The 22,539-nt window shown below is 43.6% G+C and overlaps 1 protein-coding gene across 2 annotated transcripts in view; it reads right to left on the reverse strand.

Annotated features, from left to right (window-relative positions):
- The window catches only part of Fstl5 (follistatin-like 5), a 140,245-nt gene that overhangs the window by 3,451 nt on the left and 114,255 nt on the right, over positions 1 to 22,539 (reverse strand). For both annotated transcript variants that reach the window (XR_013082120.1, XM_076786641.1), the window contains 14 exons: positions 16,813 to 16,948; positions 7,796 to 8,020; positions 7,250 to 7,428; positions 7,006 to 7,140; positions 6,773 to 6,905; positions 4,473 to 4,633; positions 4,242 to 4,365; positions 3,884 to 4,177; positions 2,803 to 2,924; positions 1,792 to 1,929; positions 1,503 to 1,718; positions 574 to 724; positions 294 to 494; positions 63 to 209 (listed from right to left, as the gene is read on the reverse strand). Coding sequence is in view for 1 of the 2 variants with exons in the window: in XM_076786641.1 (XP_076642756.1) it covers positions 63 to 209; positions 294 to 494; positions 574 to 724; positions 1,503 to 1,718; positions 1,792 to 1,929; positions 2,803 to 2,924; positions 3,884 to 4,177; positions 4,242 to 4,365; positions 4,473 to 4,633; positions 6,773 to 6,905; positions 7,006 to 7,140; positions 7,250 to 7,428; positions 7,796 to 8,020; positions 16,813 to 16,948 (2,362 nt within the window). In the remaining variant the exon portion in view is untranslated. The remainder of the gene's footprint in view (positions 1 to 62; positions 210 to 293; positions 495 to 573; positions 725 to 1,502; positions 1,719 to 1,791; positions 1,930 to 2,802; positions 2,925 to 3,883; positions 4,178 to 4,241; positions 4,366 to 4,472; positions 4,634 to 6,772; positions 6,906 to 7,005; positions 7,141 to 7,249; positions 7,429 to 7,795; positions 8,021 to 16,812; positions 16,949 to 22,539) is intronic.

Consider the following 22,539-nt stretch of genomic DNA (forward strand, 5'->3'; position numbering starts at 1 on the left):
CGTGTCTCAAAGAGGCACTTGGAAAGATCAATACGAAGGAGTCGAGGCACTGAGAGTCTCACCAGTAGACAGATCGAGGAAAAGGATGTCCTCTTTATCGATGGACGAGGCATAAATATCGTAGCCGTGGGTCGTCTGCGATGGATAAAGAGTGATGTCGCTGATGTTTAACGTTGTTTTCACGTCGAACGCGAATTTCAGTCCGGTAGCTGAAACAGAAGACAATGCTCGTTGTTGAAGGTAACGTTTCCAGGTTCTGTAGAGAATATAGAAGAACAATAGTTCGAAATTACGTGATATCTCTTGCACGACGAGCGTCACGCCCGAGCTCTGTTTGTCCAGGGTGACAAGATGCCTGGAATCCGGCGAGATCGTCGGTCTTCCTATGAGATTCGATTTATAAGCTAGAACTGTGTCGGTGAGGTAGTCCAACAGCAGTTGACCCGTTGGTCGATTGGTGATCGGCTCCTGGCACTCGATTATGACAAAACCGTCTAGAGAAAGACAGGAATCATGGCAGATACGAATCTTGTACAGATGGTGAAACAAGAATAAAGAGAAGACAGTACTCACAGAGAATCGAGAACTGAACGTTCACCGGGACACAATTGTAGGAACTCAGGTCAGCGCTGCGCGTGTACTTCATGTTTTTCAGGTCAAGCTTGTACATGCTTCGTTGATTCGTGTGGCTCACGTAACCGTATTTGAACGTATCTTCGATGTCCTGAAAGATCGGAGAATGTACAAATCACGTTTGAGTCTTCCGAAGCCATCCTCTTCGAAACTGAGCACAATACAGTGAATTTTCATTACGAGTCAGTGCCAACCTTACAATTTGGAGTCAGTGGAACTACCCACACCACTACGGTGAGAGGCCGAAGCTCGAAAGCAGTCTCTCGAGCTACGTGCAACATTGTATCGGCGAAAGACATTTTTACGCTTTTATGACTTGTAGACGGATATGACTCTTAGGTTTACAGCGTGCCCTGTGTATTACAAATGCGACGCTCAACGACAACCTCAGATTTCGTCTAAGAGTCAGTGACCAAATGGCGTAACGAGAATTCACTGTATTCAGGAATTTTCCAATACACCTCAAAGCAGATTAACGCACGACAAAAATCATAGACCCTCTTGCTATCATTCTGTGCATTATGAATTTAAACAACGAATTGTATACAATTAATTCGACTAGTCTCAAAAGACATCTTTTAAAATTTCGAATAAAAATTGATCGAGACTGCGCAGCTGCGCTGAAGGGAAATTATTCGATAAATCGATTTCTCCGAATATACAGGATGATTCTGCAAATAATGGGTATACATAAAACAAATGACAACAAATTCTATGAGACGAATTATAGGAACTGATCGATTTATCTGTGACGGTGGTAGCGAACATGTTAAAACGGAGACACGATTCTGAACAAAATTACAACAAATTTGAATTCTAGAAATGAATGGTGAACGAATTTAGATTGATTAGGTATAAATAATAGCTACCTGCGGCTCAGGTATGTAGATGTTCCGAATAATGTCGAACTGCGCATCGATAGGTTCAGGTCGGATAGCATGATGTTTCTTCTTCTGACTGGCGTCCTCGATCACCTGCACGGTCTTCACGCCGATGTCCTTCTCGTCTCGCCAGTTCAAGACCCACACCTGGTCAAGGGCCGGCACGTACCAAAGCTGAACAGGATTCTTATCCGTCGGTATCACCTGCAAGACCAGAGTCGCGATAGTTTGTCCAATTAGGGTGGACACGACGAAGAACAATTATCGTTTTACTTACGTCGACCACGACCATTTGTATCTCGCTGATAACGAGCACTCGGTCTTTGTCCGGCTGGCTGACATAGACGTACCGGTTCGCAACGTTTATCGCCCGCCCCCAGGAGCAAGGGACGCTTTTCGCTCCGCAAACGTGTTCCTGGAACAGAGCATACCTTGCTAACCCACCTCCAAAAAAATCGATTTTCCTTTGTTTTAGTCAATTGCAGGACCCACAACGATTGCATAATTTCACGTTTCGGCCAGCGTTACCGGACTTTCGAATTCGACTGTGACACTCCGCGGGTACATGTTATTAACTGTTTTGCAAACGTCTGATCGAAAGCGACGAGGTCGCGCCTCTTTCGTTTCTCCAATTAATTATTTCACACGTTCGCTATTACCTTCGTACGCGACGTCCAGTGTCTCACTGTTTATTCAAGAATAGTCCTGTTAATTTCATATACTCTGTTGCGTCAAACAGTCAACATAATGTTCAGGTATACGGAGCACTAAAAGCGACTATTTTACATTACTTTATAAAAATAACAAGATCTGACTAAATTTTTTAGAAATAAAGTTAGATAATTCTTCGTGGGTGCATATTTACAATTTCAATAATCCACCATTTTGAGGTGTCCCGTGAACCTAGAGTTAATGAAACATTTTAACGTCGAAGGTAAGCAGCGAAGTGGTAGCAAACATGTTTTGAGCATGTTGTGAACTGTAACAGCGAAGACTATAAAGAACATTGTTTTCTACTGATCGATGGGCTGATTTGCGAAGACGTTAAACTGTAAGAAAATGCAGACCGATTTTGACAACTTGTTGTCTCAGAGAAATTCAATGTAATCAAGTATATATGTATAACTTTTTGACGATCGTTCATCGCAGACAAGTTTTTATTAACCATCGGATACATCATCTCGTGTCCAGTGCAGGGCTATTATAGCTCGCCGCATCGTTAGCCCCAACTATGCTAATGATTCTACGCGGCTGATTGATTACACCGTATCAAGGTTAGTGAACTCACCTGAGTGCCAGGAATAATGTCGGTAGACCGAATTTCGTGACGAGGTCGACATGCCGACGGCTCGTAGACCAAAATGCCCCATTCGTGGAAGGAGAAGAACCTGCGTTCCTCGCTGGCAGTCACTAGATGGGAGATAACTGAGATCAGTATTAATTACTCGCGGCTCGTCAGAATTCCCTGATATTTTTGACGAACGACGTTAAAATATTACTGTGCGACCTTCGAAAATGTGAGACGGTGATTGAAAATGTCAATTCAGAGTTAATTTCAGTTTACCACTAGGTTCACGGGACCTGTCAGAATGGCGGGTTTTAATATCTTTAATTTAAAATGATTAAGATTCTAAGGATTCGTACGTGAGAAATTATTTAGCAAATTTATTTCTTTGGGTGTATATTATTTTTAAAATATTGCTAAAAATGTGGGTAGCACGTTCTTGTTATTTTTATAAATTAATGCGAAAGAGCCACTTTTCCGTAAACCTAGTGTCGAGCGGTTCGAAAAACTTGAGTCTCTCGAGGCTAATGCGCTCTATTATACAACAAAGTAATTGAAAGTCTCTTCAGAGTCGACTTCAGTTTCGAGCGGTTCGAAGAAGCGGGGTTTCTCGAGTCTAATGCGCATACGTCGTGGTCAATTACAACATTGCCGTGCAGATCTGTTATACAACAAAGTAATTGAAAGTCTCTCTTCAGAGTCGACTTCAGTTTCTCGAATCTAATGGGCATACGTCTTGGTTAATTACAACTAGACTGCGGATTTTATGCATTTACAGCAGAGTCGAGTAGGTGTTTAAAAGAATTTAGGTATGCCAATATATTATTTCTTGCAATCCCCACAGACAATTTTTATTTAGCATAAAGATCCACAGTCTAATCACGATATTACTGTGTAGATCTGTCGTTCGAGAAGGTAGTCGGCAGTTTCTCTTCAGAGTTGCAGAGTTTCGATCACTTGGAAAACCTTGGGATTCTGGAGTTAACGCGAGCGCGCACACGATTTCCGTTGGCAAATCGGTCATTAAAGATCGATCATGTCTTTCGCAGGAAGGTGAAATAGCATGTTTACGGAGTTGACTCACTGGGTGTCGGTTGTTCTTGAACGACCAAACTGCTAATGTCCCTGGTGACGCCACCGATGCTGCTCGCTTGGCACATGTAGGCCCCGGTGTCAGAGTAGCCGACATTCTTGATGATCAATTTCGTACCGTTCCCGATGATTTCGTACTTGCTCAACGGATCGGAGCTCAAAGGCTCGTCGTTCTTCAGCCACTGGACTTGCGGCAGCGGCTCCCCGGCCACGTGACACTTGACGACCGCCTCTTCCTTCAAGCGTTTCGACTGGAAGCTCGGTTTCACTTCGACTTCGGGAACCGCTGCGGATGGACAACAGGATCGATAACGCGCTGTTACGCTTAACAACAGCCGAGGGAAACTTACTGTGGATGGCCAGAACGTGGGTCTGCACGACGTCCTGATTTCTAATTGCGTGACAGGTGTAATTACCGGCGTGCATCAGCTGCACTTTCGTTAGATAGAGGCTGCCGTCGTTGAAGACCCGTATCTGCGAAGGAGATGAAAGTCGTTAAACCGGGAAAGTTTCCTTTTATGGTGGTTATCAAAGAACGATTATTTTATTTCGAAAGTAATTAGGACGGCTGGTAATCGTACCTCGGGCTCGTTCAAAGTTTCCAGATCGGCCTGGTTGCGCCGCCATACTAATGGAGGCGGCGGCGTGCCGGTGACATCGCACTTGATATCAATGTTATCGCCCACTCTCGCCGCGATGTGATTCACTTCGAGAGACTTGTCGAGAGACACCACCGAAACGCCTATAAATCATCGCACCCCGGGCTTAATAAACGCTCTGACGTCGTCGATAGTCATCCGCGTCGGCCATATTGCATCGGTACCGATCGCGAACACGATAAATCCGCTATTTCCATTAGACAGGGACAAAAATATGCACAGAGAGGGAATTGCCGAGGAGAAATGTCCGAAATCTGGCGATAAATAACAGAGGGGCTAGCCTGATTTGGAGCATTGTCCGAAAAAAGATACACACGCTAAAGTGAAATGATTCAGCCGGAGTGACCGTTCATGAACTTCGTCGAAGATCGTCTATTTATGCAAATCGTTAATAGTGTCGGTAAGTTTACAAACATTGCGGATTATCATACGGTTGCCCGCGGTAATTGCCCATCATCGTTGATTACCGATGACCTACCACGAGCAACGGGTCAACGGTGTCGATACACATAAAGTTAATTGCCGATATAGTCTTCGTCGCGATAATCCGCCGATAACGCCCGTCGGATCGAAGATTGCAACGAGCTCTGAAAACATCTCATTGGGGGGTGGGTGTCGGTTTTTGTCCGCGCGGACCTGTCGAGTGCCTCTCTAACTTTCGATTTAATTGTGTCAACGTCAGCGGATCTTCACCCCTTCAGCTTCACTTTGCCTCGGGAGAATAGAACAAAATCACGGAGGGTGAAAGATCCGGGGAATAAGGAGGATGAGATATCGCCTGGGATTTTTTTTCCTCGAATAACCCGCAGTTGAAAGAGCTCCATCAGCCGGAACGTTGCGAACGAGCGGAGCCCATCGTTTCGGGAAAACTTATCGCACCGTTCCGTTTTTTGTTGATATTGATACTATTGCCATTCAAAGATACGCCGGGCATTGAAAAGTAAAATGAATTTCTTATCTTGCCCGGAAACTTTCGTGGACTTGAAATATAGACGTATTATGCGAGAAAAAGATTATTATAATACAATCATCTTGCGTCCCCTCCAATAGCACGATAAGAAGATTTCTAACGATCAAACAGATACGACATCGTATTAAAATGAGTTTATCAGTTTGGTCGATAGAGATCAGGCTGTACGGTGGGGAATGTTTACGTTCATGTCCTCGTTAGTGGAAATAGAACTATATAACGAATCTTGAAACTTTCTAATTATGCAAGATATGTTGTTCGAGTAGCGATAAAATTAATTTTATTACATTAATTGAAAGTGCATATGTTGAAGGAGTTATGAAATTCCTAATTAAAGATGCTGTTGGAAGTTGGTCTGACCTTGAGAGATGGACAAGCGTGGAGAGAAGGGAAACATAAAAGTGAGAGTAATAATCAATTAATGATGGGTAATAAAATTAATTTCGTGTAATTTATCCTGGCGCAATAAGGGTATTCAATTATGATAGATGGGTTTGTCATTTTCTTCGAACAGTGCTTTACTGTTTAAAATACGATACCGACCTCACGAATGTAAACGATGATTTCCTAACAATATAAACATTTGAATCCGGTGGAACGGTGTTTAAAGAAAGTTGGCGCATTAAAGGAGCCTCGTAATTCTCAAACATTGTACAACATGTTTAAGTGTTTATAATGCTATAAAACACGGAATGAAAAACCTTTAACGCGCTAATTTAATCTAAAAGGAAGAAAGTGCACACTATTATGTGGTGCAGTTATATTTTGCCTCAGATCGTTAATTAGATTTTATGCGTTCACGATAAAAATGAATAGGTGAGTTACTGGTAATAGGTGAAAACAATAGGAAATAATAAAACTGCGAAGATATAAAAAAAAATTGAAGAAAGTTTTAGGGAATCTACGGAATTTAAGAAACTTTTTATTTCGTATAAAGCTCCGCGCCCCATAGAAAGTTGGCTGCGTTAAAGGCGTCTAGAGGTCGAAACATTGTTCGAACACGTTCAAATGTCTATAACGATATAACAAAACATACCGTCGAAGGAATCTATAGAATCGTTCGCGTAGCTGCTGCAGTGAAAGCAGCGAAAATGTTCAAAGTTGGGGAGAGCTTTAATGAAATTTCTCAAGATGCCGAAGTGGATGAGGAAGAAAAGCGATTTGCAGGTTCGCGGAAATAAGAATCAGTTTCACCGTACTTTCTGACAAAATTGGTCAGCGGTGATTCGCAAAAGCAGGAAGACGAACTCACTGTAGAGCTTGCTGAAAGCCATGTAGAACTCGTTGACATCCAGTTTGCCGTCTCCGTCGGTGTCGTCATAGCTGATCATATGCCCCAGACTACATCCCCGGCACAGCTCCTCGAGATCCTCGTTTTCCGCGATCTAGGATTCGGCGATTATCGTACAGAGAGTTACGAGCGTGGAATCGCGAGAGGGTAAGAAGAAGATTATTGGCCGGGGGATGAAATTGCGGGTAACGTACCTGTTCGAGTTCCTCGCGCTCCAGGTTCCCGTTGTTATTTCGATCGTAGTGAGAAAACATAATACTGACAAGATACTCCTTGCTATGGTTGTCTTGAGCCATTAATCTCGCGTGGTTGTACAGCAGCAAATTATCCTGCGCCGGGGAACAAGTTGTTACTGGCTTGGCGATGTACGTTTACTCAAAACAATACTCTAAGGAAGCGGATATTAGGACAACGCGGGGGCCTCGTTTCTCCCGATACCTTCATTATTTCGTATTCCTGGTTCGAGCACTCGTTGTCCGGGTCCTCCTTCTCCGGGATCGAGTTATCCTTCAGGCTATTCTTCTTCTGGTTCTGGGACCTCGGGTAACTGACCATCTGTGACTTCGAGGACGTCCGGTTCGCGTGCTGACTCCTCCGGATGTGCGCGTTCTCCATATCTAAGACATTTTATTGTATTTTCGCCGGGTTCGCACTTCTTCTTTCTTACAGTCCCACTTATAAAATATAAAAATTAAAATTTGTCCCTAACAGCGACAGTATCCAATGAATAGTATCGCGAAGATCGTCGCTGTTATTCTTCCAACAGAAATTTTTGCATTTGAAGTGTGCGCCCTTAACAAAACCCCTTTTACTCTACGTTTCCAGGTATTAAACTTTCCGTGCACTATATTCTCGCGCAAAGTTTGCAACAAGAATTGTTAAAATATGGAAACGACTCTGACAACGTGTACTGTTTACGATCTCGCTAGTTTCCCTGCGCAGAGGTATCTTTATCGTCCGGTATACTTCTGTTAGCGGGCTCACCGTGATGCAGACACCTCATAAGTCTGCTTCTGGTCAAGGATGAGCCGGCGATGCAGGCGGCTTTATGGAGTTCGCAGTGATTGGCATAGATTTTCCCGTTGCTCGCGCACACGGGTCGATGCCTCCGTGGACATTTCCGTGTGCAGACGCAAAGGGCCACGGTGCCGTTCGGCGAAAGTTCGCATTCCCTGCCGGGGCCGCAATATTTCTTCGCGCAGGGATCAACTGCGGGCAGAAAAATCGCGGAATCGTCATTCCCCGTCGTCGTAATTCTCCCCTCGAGCACTTTACTACCTCCGGATTCCCATTTATAGATCTTACTTTCCGTGAACGCGATCCAGTTCCATCGAGTTTATCATCCGGGGACAACCTCGCCACTGTGAACTTGAAGAAGTTGGCCGAAAACATGATTACTCGAGTCTCGTTGCGCGACGCATTGTCCGAAACCACGGGCCCCTTTGTCCGCCATTTTAAGCGGCCGCTCAGAGTGAAAACGGCGGGTCTAAGTTTCGAACGGTCCTCATTGTGCGCGGTAAATTGCATAGTCAACGAACAATAACTCAATTAGGAAATATCCGACCTATCGTCGAGGATAAACAACCGACACGGTTTCCCGAAGACTATTCGCGCACGCGAGGCATCAACCTCTTCGCACAGGAATCCACTTTGGGCGGAAAAGTCGCGGAGTCGGCATTTTTTATCGTTATAACTCTGTCTTGAACTCTTTACTATCTTCGGATTCCATTTGTAGATCTTACTTTCCATGATCGCTTTCTAGTTTCGCTGAATATTCCATCTAGGAATAACCTCGTCATCGTGAACTCAAAGACGTTTACCGGAAACGCGAGAACCCGAATGCTGGAGATAATAATAGGTGAAAATGGCGAATGCTGTACCGTTTAAGAAATTTTGGGTGCTCGGGGAAAATTGGTACGATTTCTTAAAAAAGTATGTCGGTCATAGGGTGACATCTTGTTTCAATATTCCAAGAAAATCCATTTACACAACGATTACAACTGAATGGTATCAAAATGGTTGCTGGAATAGTGAAATTTGGTTTGTAAATACTAAAACACTGAAAATAAGTTGAATTCTTCTTCCAAGAGGACAAAGGTTAAAGTAGGTCACGCTTTTATGAAGCGCAATCAGAAAGAGATTAAACGTTTTACAGTATCGAAACAGGGAAAATGTAAATATTTATCCTCTGGAATAATAATAATAATAATTCGTCTGAAGTCAACATAGTTTTATTCACAAAAGACAATAAGTAGATACAGAGATGAGATTCAATTAAGTTGTTGAAACGAGAACTTCCCCGAAATGCAACTTCCACAATCTGCAACGTGGCGGTAATTATGTACTCTGTTATTGATTTTCGATGCAACCGCGGTTAGGAGATTCTTTAATTACTTTCCGAGACGAAGAGTGTTCCCAAAGTACATGCCTCGGAAACAGGCTTCTCTCCTTTGTGCATTTCCAATTCGTAATGGCATCGCAATAGAGAATGTATAATTTTGTAATCTTCTCGTACGAAAATGAAATAATGTTTTGGTTAACGAATCCATTACTTTATTGCATCCTTCTCTTCCGTATATGTAATTTATGAGCCCCAACGAACTTTGACCACGCGTACCCACGTATGAAATCAGCGTAGAAAAAAACAGCTAAATTGTTGATAAATTGACATTCTATAATGTTTGTGTGCATTTTAAGATTCGGAAGACATGTTTTATAGGAAGCCGATAAACTAGGTTCGCTTGTTATTTTGGAGGGACTGTAGACTCGTTGGAAAACGTTAAACAGCGAATCAAAAAATGTTGGAAGCATTTTATAATGCTTTCGTAAATATGAAGACACGTTTTGTAGAAATAAAATAACCAGAGGCTTCCACTGCCTTACTCTGTTTTGTAGGGAGGATGTATCCGTCGGAAATCGTTGACATAACGAAGCGATCGTTAACGATTTGTCTGTTTCAACAGAATTCTGCGGGTCGCTGAAAAATACACGCGCCCGATTTATTTGTCACGATAAATGTGTTGAATTTTCGAGTAAGCGATGACAGATAAATCCGATCGTCGGATTTGTCGTGTCCGTCGCGTTACATAAGAGAGAGAGCAAACATTTTAAACACGGGAATCGGCGTAAATTAATACGAGCGGCTGTGATCGACGTTAGTCACCGTTGATTTTCCTCCGGTAAAATTCGTAACAAAGCAGCGGGTAATTATATCGGTGATGAGAATGCAACGTTGCGCATCCGTCAAGCGCGCGGGGGGGGTCTCAATTATTTTCTGATAATTCCGCGTTGCTCGTGCCGATTGCAACCCGCGATTACAGTTAACGTTGCATCGATTACATTTGATTTTCAACGTCGCGTCGGGCGTATTCGGGGCCGTAGTCGAAGAATAAATAAACTCGGGAACAGCTTACCGATGATATTTCATTTTGTTAATTAATACACTGCGGAGTTGGCGCGTGTGCGCCCCTGCAATTATTCGCAGCAAAGGTTATCGTCTCGTTGGTTCTCGCTTTTTCAAGGCGATTGCAAACCATCGGCGAAACAGCTCCGCTGTTTGTAAACTATCCGCCGAATTTCAACGAACTTCCCGCGCGTATTTGCCGAATAACGTCGAAGGTTTCTGCAGACCAGCGAGACCGTTTGTAAATATTTCGCTGGATAATTTTGTCTCGAATGGAAACGCGGAGGTAAATACTTTCCGCAACGGTAAACAAGTTTTTCAATTTTTCCCCATTTTCGTTTAAGGCGGATAAAAACCTCTTCATTTATTTGCCGAACGAATTTCGCCGGGACGAAGTACGCCAACGAGGCACAAATGCATTTAAATAATTATCCTAGAAAATTGCAGTCTTTTTAAGCAACCTTATAATTTTGAATCCAATCTCTCGGAGAATATTCTGCGCGTCGAATGATTGTACCATTGTGTCCATAAATTTCAATAAACTTTTGTAACGTTAAGCCAAGAGCTCGACTAAAAAAATGCCATGCTTCTGTGCATAAAGACACACACGAACATTCGATTCGAACTGACGTTCATTGTCCGTTTTGTTTCTCCTCACTGTTGGGTGCAAACGATTTTATTACCATGACGAGTGGAACTCTAACAACAATAAAACAAAGAAACTGACAGAACAGTGCGCCAAAATAAATGGATCAGGCTTTCACTCGTGGACTATTCATGTGCAACAATTTGACAGGAGAAAGCGAAATGTGCGCTGGTCACCTAAACCGTATCCCGTGGATCAATTCGTTGTTATTTATTATACGAGCATCGTGCGATAAATATTTTATCAACAGTTTATTATCTCTTTAATGGAACCGTTTTCTCATAACAGTGTATTGTGTTGAGCCTTCGAAATTGAACTGAAAATGCCAGGCGCAACCGATGCAACTTATGCGACGTTGTTGATCCCATTATCTAAAAAATTGGACAACTATTGCAGCATCTTCTCGCGGACCACATCTGTTTAAAATGTGTATGTGCTTGTTGCAGTATGTTTTGGAATCACATTAGACATTTTCGTGAATGTGACATTTTCCGACGACAACGCAGCGCTCAACGACCATTATGTGTAAATATATTATTATATGCCAAATATTGTCAGTCCGTCGGTAGCTTCAGGGGGGCCTTGGTGGCCTTGGTATACCTGGATCGTACGTAGGTCACCAGTGAACCTAGGTGGAGCTTGGTGGACCTTGGTTCTTCTTCCTCAGTTTCTTTTCCCTCCACCCTTTACTTCGCCACCCCTGGACCTACTCCACCTTTTCCTTCCCTAAATCTTCTCTTCACTTCTCTTAGAGACCTAGGAAGTCTCTAGATCCCCTTCCCCCTTTCCTACACTTCCCACGATCCCCTCTAACCTCCCCCTAGAGATCTGTGGAAGCACCCCAAGATATCCCTCCCGACCTACCGACATCACCTGACCAACATACTCCTTCAAAAATGCATACCTAATCTCTCAAGTGCTACGATATTGGCAGCTCTCCTCTAGCACAACCGGAAATTGCTCGCAAACGCTGAACAGACGAATCAATGAAGTTCGTTCTCCATTTGGCGATGTTCACGTACGATGTGCGGGATAATTTGCGTGGTCGTGATAATACTAATGTCCGGGCTGATCTTGTACGGGATCCTCGCAGCGTATAATTTAGCCTGAAGAGGAACCGAATCGCGAACAGAGTCGCACGGTTTCGCGAATCGGAACAAGAAACAGCCACGAAGGTCTCCGTTGGCATTCAAATCATCGGCGCATTGATCATCACCGTCGCGGTGTGCTTCATTCTCAAGATACAATACCTGTGAAGCGAATATCCGACGTGGAAATTGCGTCCCGGTGTCCCAGAAACGTTTATTATTGGTACGATTATTCGAATCTCGTTACGCGACGCATTGTCCGAAACTACGGGCCTCTTTGTCCGCCATTTTAAGCGGCCGCTGAGAGCGAAGACGGCGGATCTGAGCTTAGAACAGTCCTCATTGTACGCGGTCAATTGTATAGTCAGCGAACAATAACTCAATTAGGAAATATCCGACTTGTATCCGAAGAAAAGCAACGCGAAACGGCTTCCTCAAGCATATTCGCGTACGCGGGGCCATTAACTTCTTCTCGCGCGGGTCAACTACGGGCAGAAAAATCACGGCATCGCCATTTACTATCGTTATAATCCTGTCTCGAGTTTTTTTACTGCCTCCGGACTCCATTTATAAATCTTAGTTTTCCATAATCGCGATCTAGTTTCGCCGAATTTCCTGTCTACGAACAATCTCGGTATTATAAACTTGAAGACGTGCTTCGAAAACACGAGAATCCGTATGCTGGTGGTAATAATAGTTGAAAATGACGAATGCTGCACCGTTTAAGAAATTTTTGGGTCCTCCGGGAAAATTGGTATGATTTTTGAAAAAAGTATGTAGGTCATAGCGTGACATCTTGTTTCAATATTCCAAGAAAACCCTTCTGCAACAATTCATTAACTAAATGGTATCATAAAATGGCGCCGGAAATAGCGGAATTTGGTTTGGAGATACTAAAATACTCAAAGCAAAATGAATTCTTCTTCAAAGAGAAGAAGAATGCCTTTCCCGTCTCTTCTAAGGGAAGTACGCGAGAAAATGTGGTGAATATTCATCCTCGGGGCGGTACGAGGGTTAAAATTAGTAATTTTTACAGTGTATGTAATAATAATAATTAGTCCAAAGTTGACACAGTTTTATTCGCAAAAGATAATAATTAGATAGCCGGTGTGCAAATTTGCAGAGAAGAGAATTTCAATTACGTTTTTGAAAAGGGAACTTGTCAGAAGTGCGTTGGGCTTCTCGGAATTCTGTGATAAAATCTGAAGAGTGACGACAATTATATACTAATATGTCTTATTGATTTTCGATGGAATTGTGGTTAGGTGATGTCTTAATTATCTTCCCGAGATGAAGAGTTATTAAAGTTAATTGTCAATACCCTGAACACATTGTCCCTGTTCATCCGCCATTTTAAGCCGAGAGCGAGAACAGATCTAAGCTTGGAACGGGTCTCATTGTGCGCGGTAAATTGTATACATAGTCTCAATTAGGAGATATCCGACTCGTCTTTGGAGAAAAGCAACGGAAAACAGCTTCCAGAGGGATACCCGCGAATGCGGGGAAAAAAAGTTCGCGGTAGAGGTGACGCTAATGGCCGAATTTTTTAATTCTGCGCGAGGCCTGCGGGCCAAACGCGTGTAAACGCGTTCATTAATTTTTTCCGACGTGCTGACGCGTTTGTTGGTCCCTTTCAATTTTTAGTCCCCTCGCAGAACGTTGCTTCAGCAACGGCCGAGTCTTGTAGGTGGTATATCCTCCTCGTAATACCCGAGCCATGGTTTTTTATGTTTGTTGCTCGGCCCGCACGTGGCACGAAATAACATTCCTGTTTTTAATGAAACTTTTACACGGATGTACGAAATTCGAGTTCGCCGGAACGCATTCCCCTATGAGAATAAATTCTGCGAGCTGGCCCGCGAGCAATGCGGGCTTCTTGTATTCCCACTTAAAGAGGGAACAACAAATTTTCGTGGAAAGTTTGTCAGCCGTTACATTTCCGTAATGACTTGTTTTAATTTTCCGGATTTATCCTTTGCGTTGGAAAGATACATAGCAGCCAGAGCTGAAGTAGGCAATGAAGAATTTATTTAAATATTTTCCGAGCAAATCTCAGTCCAACATTTAATATGGTTTCTTATATTCTTCGTACTCTCCGCTTCCCATTTCGCTGTTTGCCAATAACCATCAACACGATCAACGAACTGTTCGCAGGCGCACACATTCTCCTAAAAGTTCTTTTTAAACAATTCCAGCACAGCAAAACGAAAATTCAATTTCACTAAAACGAAAGGCAGTTGTAAATGCAAAAATTGCCGGTCAAAAATAAGCAACGTTTCATTTAATCAAAGTAAATTGCGTTTATTTAGTCGAAGGGATTCTGTTCTTCGTGCCCCGGCTAAAATGAGATGTACTAACAAAATATTTTTCCGGTGTGTAAATGATTAAAAATACCAGCGTTAAACGTGAAACCGTTTTCGATGATCGTAAAATTTGGCACTTGTACGTTTAAACCACCGGCAGAACGCGCGAATTAAATTCTGCTAACGATCGAATTACCAACTCAATCAGCATCGATTTTTCGATTTTTAAGCATTTTGCGTAACAGTTTCACGTTATTGTGATATCTCAATTTCGTTGGTTCTCGAAATTCATTGAATGCAACGTAATTAAAATTTCCAACCTCCTGCGGGAATATGTATGGGCATACAAATGAAAAACGAAACATTCTAATACTGCACGCGTGCCCAATTCTATCTGCCTTTTGTAAACAACGGCTCTTTCGCAAGTTTTCGTTCTACACGTTGCAGCAATTAAATTTGCTCGAACAAATAAATTAACTGTTCTGTAAACCATACATTTATGTTCTCGTCAATATTTTGACTTCATATTGATTGTTGTACTATGAAACGTTTTGTTGTGCAAGGATGCATCTTTGAATTTGCAACAGGGGAATGGAAAAAGTTGCAATATGAGGCGCTAATTGCTTCTTCGTATGCAGGAGAAAGTTGCCAAATGCACTTTCATCATTCCACGGATTAATTCGCTGTTATTTATTACGTGTAATATTTAGCGACATGTTTGTATCAACAATTTGTCGTCTCTACAAGCTATTTTTATAGTAGTTATTGCTTCGTGCTGTTTCCATTTTGCTAACGAACTCGATAAATCAATACTAACACTCCTCAATTTCGGCATCGATTTTTCAATTTATGAGAAATTTTCTGTCATCTATGTTCTTGATCTGTTTCATACAGTAAGCAATTTCACTTTTAAAAATGCCTCCAGTATACTCTCTTGTATATCAATTAAATTTTCCATATTTTACTTATTCATTCCTTGCATATTAATATTCATCTAGAGATTAAATTAAGCGTTTCATAAGGTGCTGAAAAGTTTCCCGAATGACTCTACTTTACGCTTTCCTAAATCGTTCCAGTGGTGATTTAAGCATTTGATAAAATTCGAAGAAACTGAAAGTTTTTCTCTCTTGAACACGCCGACAAGAATTTACGTCGAGTAGAATGAGGAAAATATGCAAAAGGCTGTTGAAGTCTATGTATCGTAACAAAGTATACGGCTTGAGAGAATGCTGTACACGATTTCTTCTACGCCTGCATTTAAGACACTTCTGAGCTACCTTTGAAAGGACCTTCATAAAGAATTTATTTTATTTTCTGTGTTTTACCATCCCCAAGCCAAATTTTACTATTTCACGAGCAGGGTAATTGTTTCAGTAGTCAGCCATTTTAGCCATGTCAGTCATCTTAAGCGTTGCCATTATTTATATACTGTGTCCTAAATTTTTTACGCAGGGAGTCCCAGAAATGTACCTCCTTCAAAGGGGTGATTCCTGAGGTCATTTAAAGTAACTTTTTCCTTTGCGAAAATGTCCCCCGTGCTTTCGTTAAGGAGTTATTAAAGAAAAACAGAGACCAATCAGAGCGCGGCTGCAATGACTCGCGATGAGCCTGGCGTTGGCATTGGCGGAGCCAGACTCCGTCCGCCGTAGCCGCGCTCTGATTGGTCGATACTCGTGTTAATATTTCCTAAATTCGCGATACTTGTGTTAATATTTTTCCTCGTGTCATTTTCGTTGAAGTGTTTCAACTGTATATATGATGTCCCAAAAATGTTGTACTTTCTTCAAATGGGTGATTCCCGAGGTCATTTGAAGTAACTTTTTCCTTTGCGAAAATGTTCTGCGTGCTTTCGTTGAGGAGTTATTAAAGAAAAACAGAGACCAATCAGAGCTCTGCTACAACGACTCGCGCTGAGCCCTGCGTTGGCATTGGCGGAGCCAGACTCCGTCCGCCGTAGCCGCGCTCTGATAGGACTCTATTTTTCTTTAATAACTCCTTAACGAAAGCACGGAGAACATTTTCGCAAAGGAAAAAGTTACTACAAATGACCTCTGGGATCACCCCCTTCAAGGAGGTACAACATTTTGAGAAATATTCAAACAGAGCTCATATAAATGTACAGAAGTTTGTCGATGGAAGAAGAAGAATTATAAATATTCTAAATAAATTAGAACAAGATGTCACTGTACGATTTGATCTACATACTTTCTCAATCCTTGTGTCAACACTCGACATTTTCTGCGACGTTCAGTGACAATGTAATTCGCAGATTCGACGTGTAAGATGTTAATAGAATAATTGCTTGAGGAAACAGAAGTAAGTAGCAATTTTGTTGTTTGTCCAGAAGAAAGTTCAACAGATTTCACAAAGGAGTAGGAAGTAGGTACTTTGGGTATTGATACAGGGAAAGCATTCTAATTCCATTGAGGACCCAACGTTTCTCGGGCGGCGCGATATCGGGGGTTTCCCTACGTTTCGATTAATCTTCCATTGGCACTCGGGGGGCCACAAAGAGAGTCTTATCCGCGAATTCCACGCGGCCAGATTTAATCGTTACTTACTTTCAGGCGAGAATGACTCCTCGGGAAGCGGGGATTGATCGATCGGCGGCGATATCGTCATCGTGGGGTTGTCGCTCTTGGACGATGACGCATCGTAGCTTTCAGCCACAGTGAAGTCTCGATGCCGCCTCGAGTGCTGAAAGGAATGAAAAATGCATACGTAAGAACCGCAGAGAAAACTGGGTTAAACCGAGAGGGTCAAGAAAAGAGAGTCAATGGGTGAGCAGGAGGAGGAGGAGAGGGGGGGGGGGAGGCAGGTTAGTGTGGCTGGGTGGTGGTTTAAGCTCCGGTTGGATTGAGGGGCGTGGATAGTTTGGGTAGGTGTCGAAAGAATCGATGGAGGCCACGATTAGGCACGGTCGTGCTTCAGAAAAAAAGTGCATCGTTCACGAAAATCAGAACGAGCCATTGTGTACACCCTCGAGGGGATGTTTTTATCCTATTACCTGGGAGGGAGAAAGAACCGCCCCTCACTCCCCCCCCTCTGACTAAAATTGGCCCCGCCGTTGTTCACCTTTTATTAAAATTTCAGAAGCACCTACCCCGTGCGCTCAAGAGATTTGATTACGAGGATTTTTTTTACGGGCCGCGGATAGTTTCGTTGCGTGGTTGAACGCTTCCTGATACCAGGAAGCCCCTGCCCCTTCTTCTTCTTCCATGGAAATTCATTTCCTTACCAAAGAGAATCTTCGGCACACGGAAGACCTCGTTCGAAGCTTTTTAACTCGGCCGCGGACGAAATAGAAAATTGTTCGAGGGGATGACCGCTGGTGTCTGTCGTTCCCGGTAACGTGACGCAATAATACCGTTTACGATCGTCCACCGTAAAGGAAGCACCACAAGACGGTGCCCGCCATTGCTTTATGGCGTCGCACGGTCGTAAATTTACCGAAATCGTAGATAAACGTAAGACGACATTGGCTTCTGTTTAAAAAAATCTATTTAGTTCTACATGTTATCACCATACAGCACAATTCTACTGTATTAGCTCTGTTTTCAAGAATTATTGTGTATTTAGATAATAGAGTATGTACATGTAATCGGTTCGGATAAGCAAGGTTTTACTGTATCGTGGATTAAACGAGTAAGAACAATCCTAACGATGTTGTGTCACGAATATGTTGGTAAAATCCATTATTGAGATATCACGGGGGTCGTACAAAAATTGAAATAATAATAAAAATAATTGCACAAAAATTACGATGTGTTATATCTTAAGATATAGCCAAATACGCACGCAAAAGTTTGGACCACTTGACCAATCTGACCATTTTCGATCTCGCAAATTGTCTAAAACTGACGGCTCTAAATAGGAACACCACCATGAAGTTACGAACACGAATGTCCGCGCGACGGTTTCGGTGATTTCCTTCGAAGTAGGGCGTTGCTTGCCATTGTTTTCTGACGTGGGGCCGACATTAAAGCGCCTGTCCTCCGTGCGGGAGATGACAAACTATCGATATTAGGAGGCTTGGGTGGGGGGGAGTAAGAAACGCAACGGGGACGAACGACCGGCCCCAAGCGTCGGGTTTCTATCTGTTCGATTTTTCATGGCGTGGAATGCGATAGGATATAGGTGGGGCCGGGTGTCATCAGCCGGGGGTGAAAGGGGGATCGAGGGTAAAAGAAAACGGGGGGAATCGGTCGCGGGTACAGTCCGGCTCGCGCGCCGCTTGCTCCCCTAAGTTTTAGGGGTTAATATACCAAGGTGAAATATCAGAGCGACATCGGAAAATATGAGTTGCTCCAGGAGCCATTCGTTCTCGCGGCCCCGCGTTATTTCACCGGCAGATTTATGGCGACACGCCGGGAGTTCCGTATCTCCATTAGCGTTCCGTGGGATTGTTCATTCGCGGAACGAGCGGTTTCAATTACTTTCGGCTACGGCTGGAAACGAGTACAGCTGTTTCGAACTTCGGCAGATTATTCATTCGGTTATGGCGTTCCGAGGTCCCGGCAACGACTCTCCGAAGATCGTTCGAGGATCATCCGGCGTCTGGGCTTTAGTGAAGACCGTCGACGGACGAATAAAGATTCGGAGACTGGCTTGGCGATCGTCCGGGGAATTACAAATGGTCGAAGTGTTCGAAGACGATCAAAACGGTCAGGAGGATCGAGAATGGGAGTGCGGTGTCGAGGATTGTGGAAATCCGAGGGGGATCCACGAGCGGCTAAAAATCACTGCAAAACTCCCCCGGGGAGAACCGTCAAGCATCGCAAACCCGAAGAGTGGCAATTTTGTGTCCGGCCACGTTATTTATGTTCCACAAACGAAAATAGAACGGTATCTTTTCAATTTGTATGAGATATAGGTACCGTCGCGCAATATTTTCTTTTGCTGTGTGTATATCGAAAGAGAAGCAATCGAAAACTGTAACGGTGGAACACACTCGGTCCGTGTATTTTTAAAATTGTAACTGTTTCGCGCGGAGCAAATATATGCGCTAGATTTTTCACCCTGAACTCGGTCAAAACTTCAATCCACCTCCTTGCGGCTACATATTACATGGTTGAAATAAACGAAAGGTCTAGTGCGCGCATTGCTGGAACATTGTTAATAACGCCGACAAAGTTTTCGTACTTCCAACGTTTCACGTACGTACGCGCGCCACGCGTTTGCAGATCCAAATTATAATTACTCCGCCGGTGTCAAAGTGTATTTGATTTTCAAACCACATATTTCGGTCTATGCCTTTGTGTTACGAATCAGCTGCGCCGGAGCAAATGTCGCACAAACGGCGAATTCGTTCACGGCGGGAAAAAAGAATCGCGATTTCGTTTGATGCAAGAATGCGTTTACACGGTCACAGGGTGTACTCAACGCCCGGCGTCCGATCCAATTACGGTCAGCGATTTCGTTGGTTCCTCGACTTGCTGTATTAATGCCCGTTATTTTGCATTATCGATCGACGCTGACGGCTATCCCCGTCGCCCCTTGAATTTCCTCAATTTTCCCACTTAGCATTCGTTCCGACAAATTGATGCATCCTTCATTTCTGATTCCGTGAATGTAGTACGTCTTCCGTGTTCATTTATTGTTTTATTTTAATCCGATCCTATTCTACACGCCCTCGAAGTCGATGGAATGTTCGAACAGCGAAACGAACTGTTAAATGTACAAGTTCATTTCTGGTTTATAGGATAGAGCTCGTTCCTCAGACATGGTCGAAAATTTTTCCTGTAATAAAATTAGTACAAGTCATCCATGTACCGTGATTTCTCTATATATGTCGTCGAGGCCTGGATGACAAACGTCACGGAATTATCCCCACTACCGCGGGGTATACCCCGTGAGGAGCCACGAAGCTTCTGACGCCGAGGAGTGTAAACACAACGCGGGTGTGTCTCCTGGACGATAAACGACGCTGGCAATACCCGTGTTTGTCGACATATACCGAGAATTCACTGTACTTTTCAGTGGGGAACTTGTTTAAGAAGGACGTCAATTCATTTTTTCAGAAAAAATCCCTAAACCTACTAAATGTTGCAGAGTGCACAGAAAAATATGATCCTTTAAATTCGCACTGTTGTCTCGCCAGCGACAGCGGCAATTATTGTTGTGACACCGTAGTCGGTGTTTCACTGTTTGCTCGATGTTTCAGCGTGAATGTAATATTCCTCCGTCGTGAACGAGCTTTATCGACCGCTTTACAATCGCATTGACATTCTCGCCGTGACGCGGACACCAGCTTGTAAAAACTGAACCCTGTTTTAGTTTCGCCTACAGCGAGGGAGAGGAATAGCGATGGGGAACGAAAGGGAGAGAATAAGGGAGGGAGAGAGAGAGAGAGAGAGAGAGAGAGAGAGAGAGAATCGAGCTACTAGCCACTGCAACAATAGTAGAATTGAGTCTACTGCTCTCTGTAATCGCATTGCCAGTCCCTACCGGTACAATTATAGGGGGGGAATTGTGAATTTGCTTTCGTGCATACGTAATCTTAAACCCATACTTTCGCCCATGGTGCTGGAATCTGCAATTCTGTTAATAATATCGCCGTTATAAAAGCGATTATATGTTAATGCGTCTCGCATACGTGTTACGAGCATTGACGTCTAATTGGCCGCATTTAACCGGCACGGTTTGATCCCGGATTTGATATTTAATCACATTCGTATTCCATTTTATTACCTGCGCGCTTCGTTACCTCCGAAATAAAATTGCTGGAGATGCGTGGCAGAAATTCGACAATTTTAGACCCTGCTGCCAACGACAAGATATCTCATTGTCAGCTAAACGTATCTCAATATCTTCTTCTTTGGATAGTGTTCTCTTATACGAGTTTCTTAAAAATATCATTAATCTCTCGGAACTCTTTAACCCTCATCAGAAATAGTTGCATAGAAGACTTTGAACCAACATACAGTGAATTCTCGTTACGAGTCAGTTGCGCCGTTCTGGTGACTGACTCTTAGACGAAATCCGAGTTCCACTGACTCCAAATTGTAAGGTTTGTACTGACTCGTAATGAGAATTCACTGTACAGTGTTTACTCGATATATGTCCAAAACACGGGTCTAGCCGGAGACATATATCGGCCAGGAGACATACCCCGATCCCGAGTGTAATATTTACACTCGGCGTCCGAAGCCTCTTCTTGGACCCACACGGGGTATACCCCGCGGCAGTGGGGATAATTCCGCGACGTTTATCATCTGGGCCTTGGCGACATATACAGAGAAATCACTGTATTATGTTTCATGTATATAATTTGTTGGAATTTGTTGTACAGTGTAATTATTTGATTCTAGTTCATACCGTACATGGCACCTACCCTCGTTTCGCGCGCGTACGTTTCGAGTAAAATCGTTTCCACCGTGGTGTGGACACAGTACAGTGTACACCGAGTTTTAATAATAGTCAAGGAAATAATTTCTATTGACAAAGATCGACGCAATTGTGCCGGGCGGAAGCCTGGAAGCTCCGACTACTCGGTTCGAGCGCTAAGTAAACGTCAAGTGCTCGAGATACATCTGTAGATCATTCATTAGATGATAAGGTCGCGAATTAATTAGCGAGGTAGGAGCGGGCGTTCTCTGCCGCGACATTCGCCGTTGCCGCGACTTCGCTTCTTAATGCGGAAAATCACTTGGCCCGCGCTATCTTCCGCGAGGTAATAGAACGCCGAGCGAAACCGGGGGAACGCTTTATGTTTGTTAAAGACCGCGACGTCGCGACTAACAGGGCCAATTAATTATTTTAGAATTTCTGGGTTGCCGAGCAACTGCGTCGAATCTAGACGACAATGGCTTCCGGTTTTGCGGCAAAGAGCAGAGAACGATGAAAAGGGATGAGGATGAAACGCGCGGTGTCGCGCGAAACTTCCTCGGAAGATCACGTCACGGATCGAAATCAGAAGAGCAAGCTCGTATGGAAATTAGTCGGCTACAGGCGCGCGCGCGCTCGAATTCAGTTGTCGAGGGTTGTTTGCATTTACATTTATCATGGACGACGAGCAATCAAATCCGCTTCAGGCCGCGGCGAATTATCCTCGCAACCCACGGGCGAGGGACGCACGGGGGACAAATACCGGCACCGATCCAGCCACCTATGTGCTCAGGCAAATTCTGGCACGCCAACAATTATGTTCGACTACACAGCGTTACACGATCCACGGGACAAGTGGTGTCCAGCATAGTGCTCTGTCACATGCATCAGAACAAACACTTCCGGTCAACATTAGCGGAATGGCTAGCATACGCACTCCAGCGACGATGACGGCGCATCGT

The sequence above is a fragment of the Halictus rubicundus genome, chromosome 4, assembly GCF_050948215.1.
Source record: "Halictus rubicundus isolate RS-2024b chromosome 4, iyHalRubi1_principal, whole genome shotgun sequence".
NCBI lineage: Eukaryota > Metazoa > Arthropoda > Insecta > Hymenoptera > Halictidae > Halictus > Halictus rubicundus.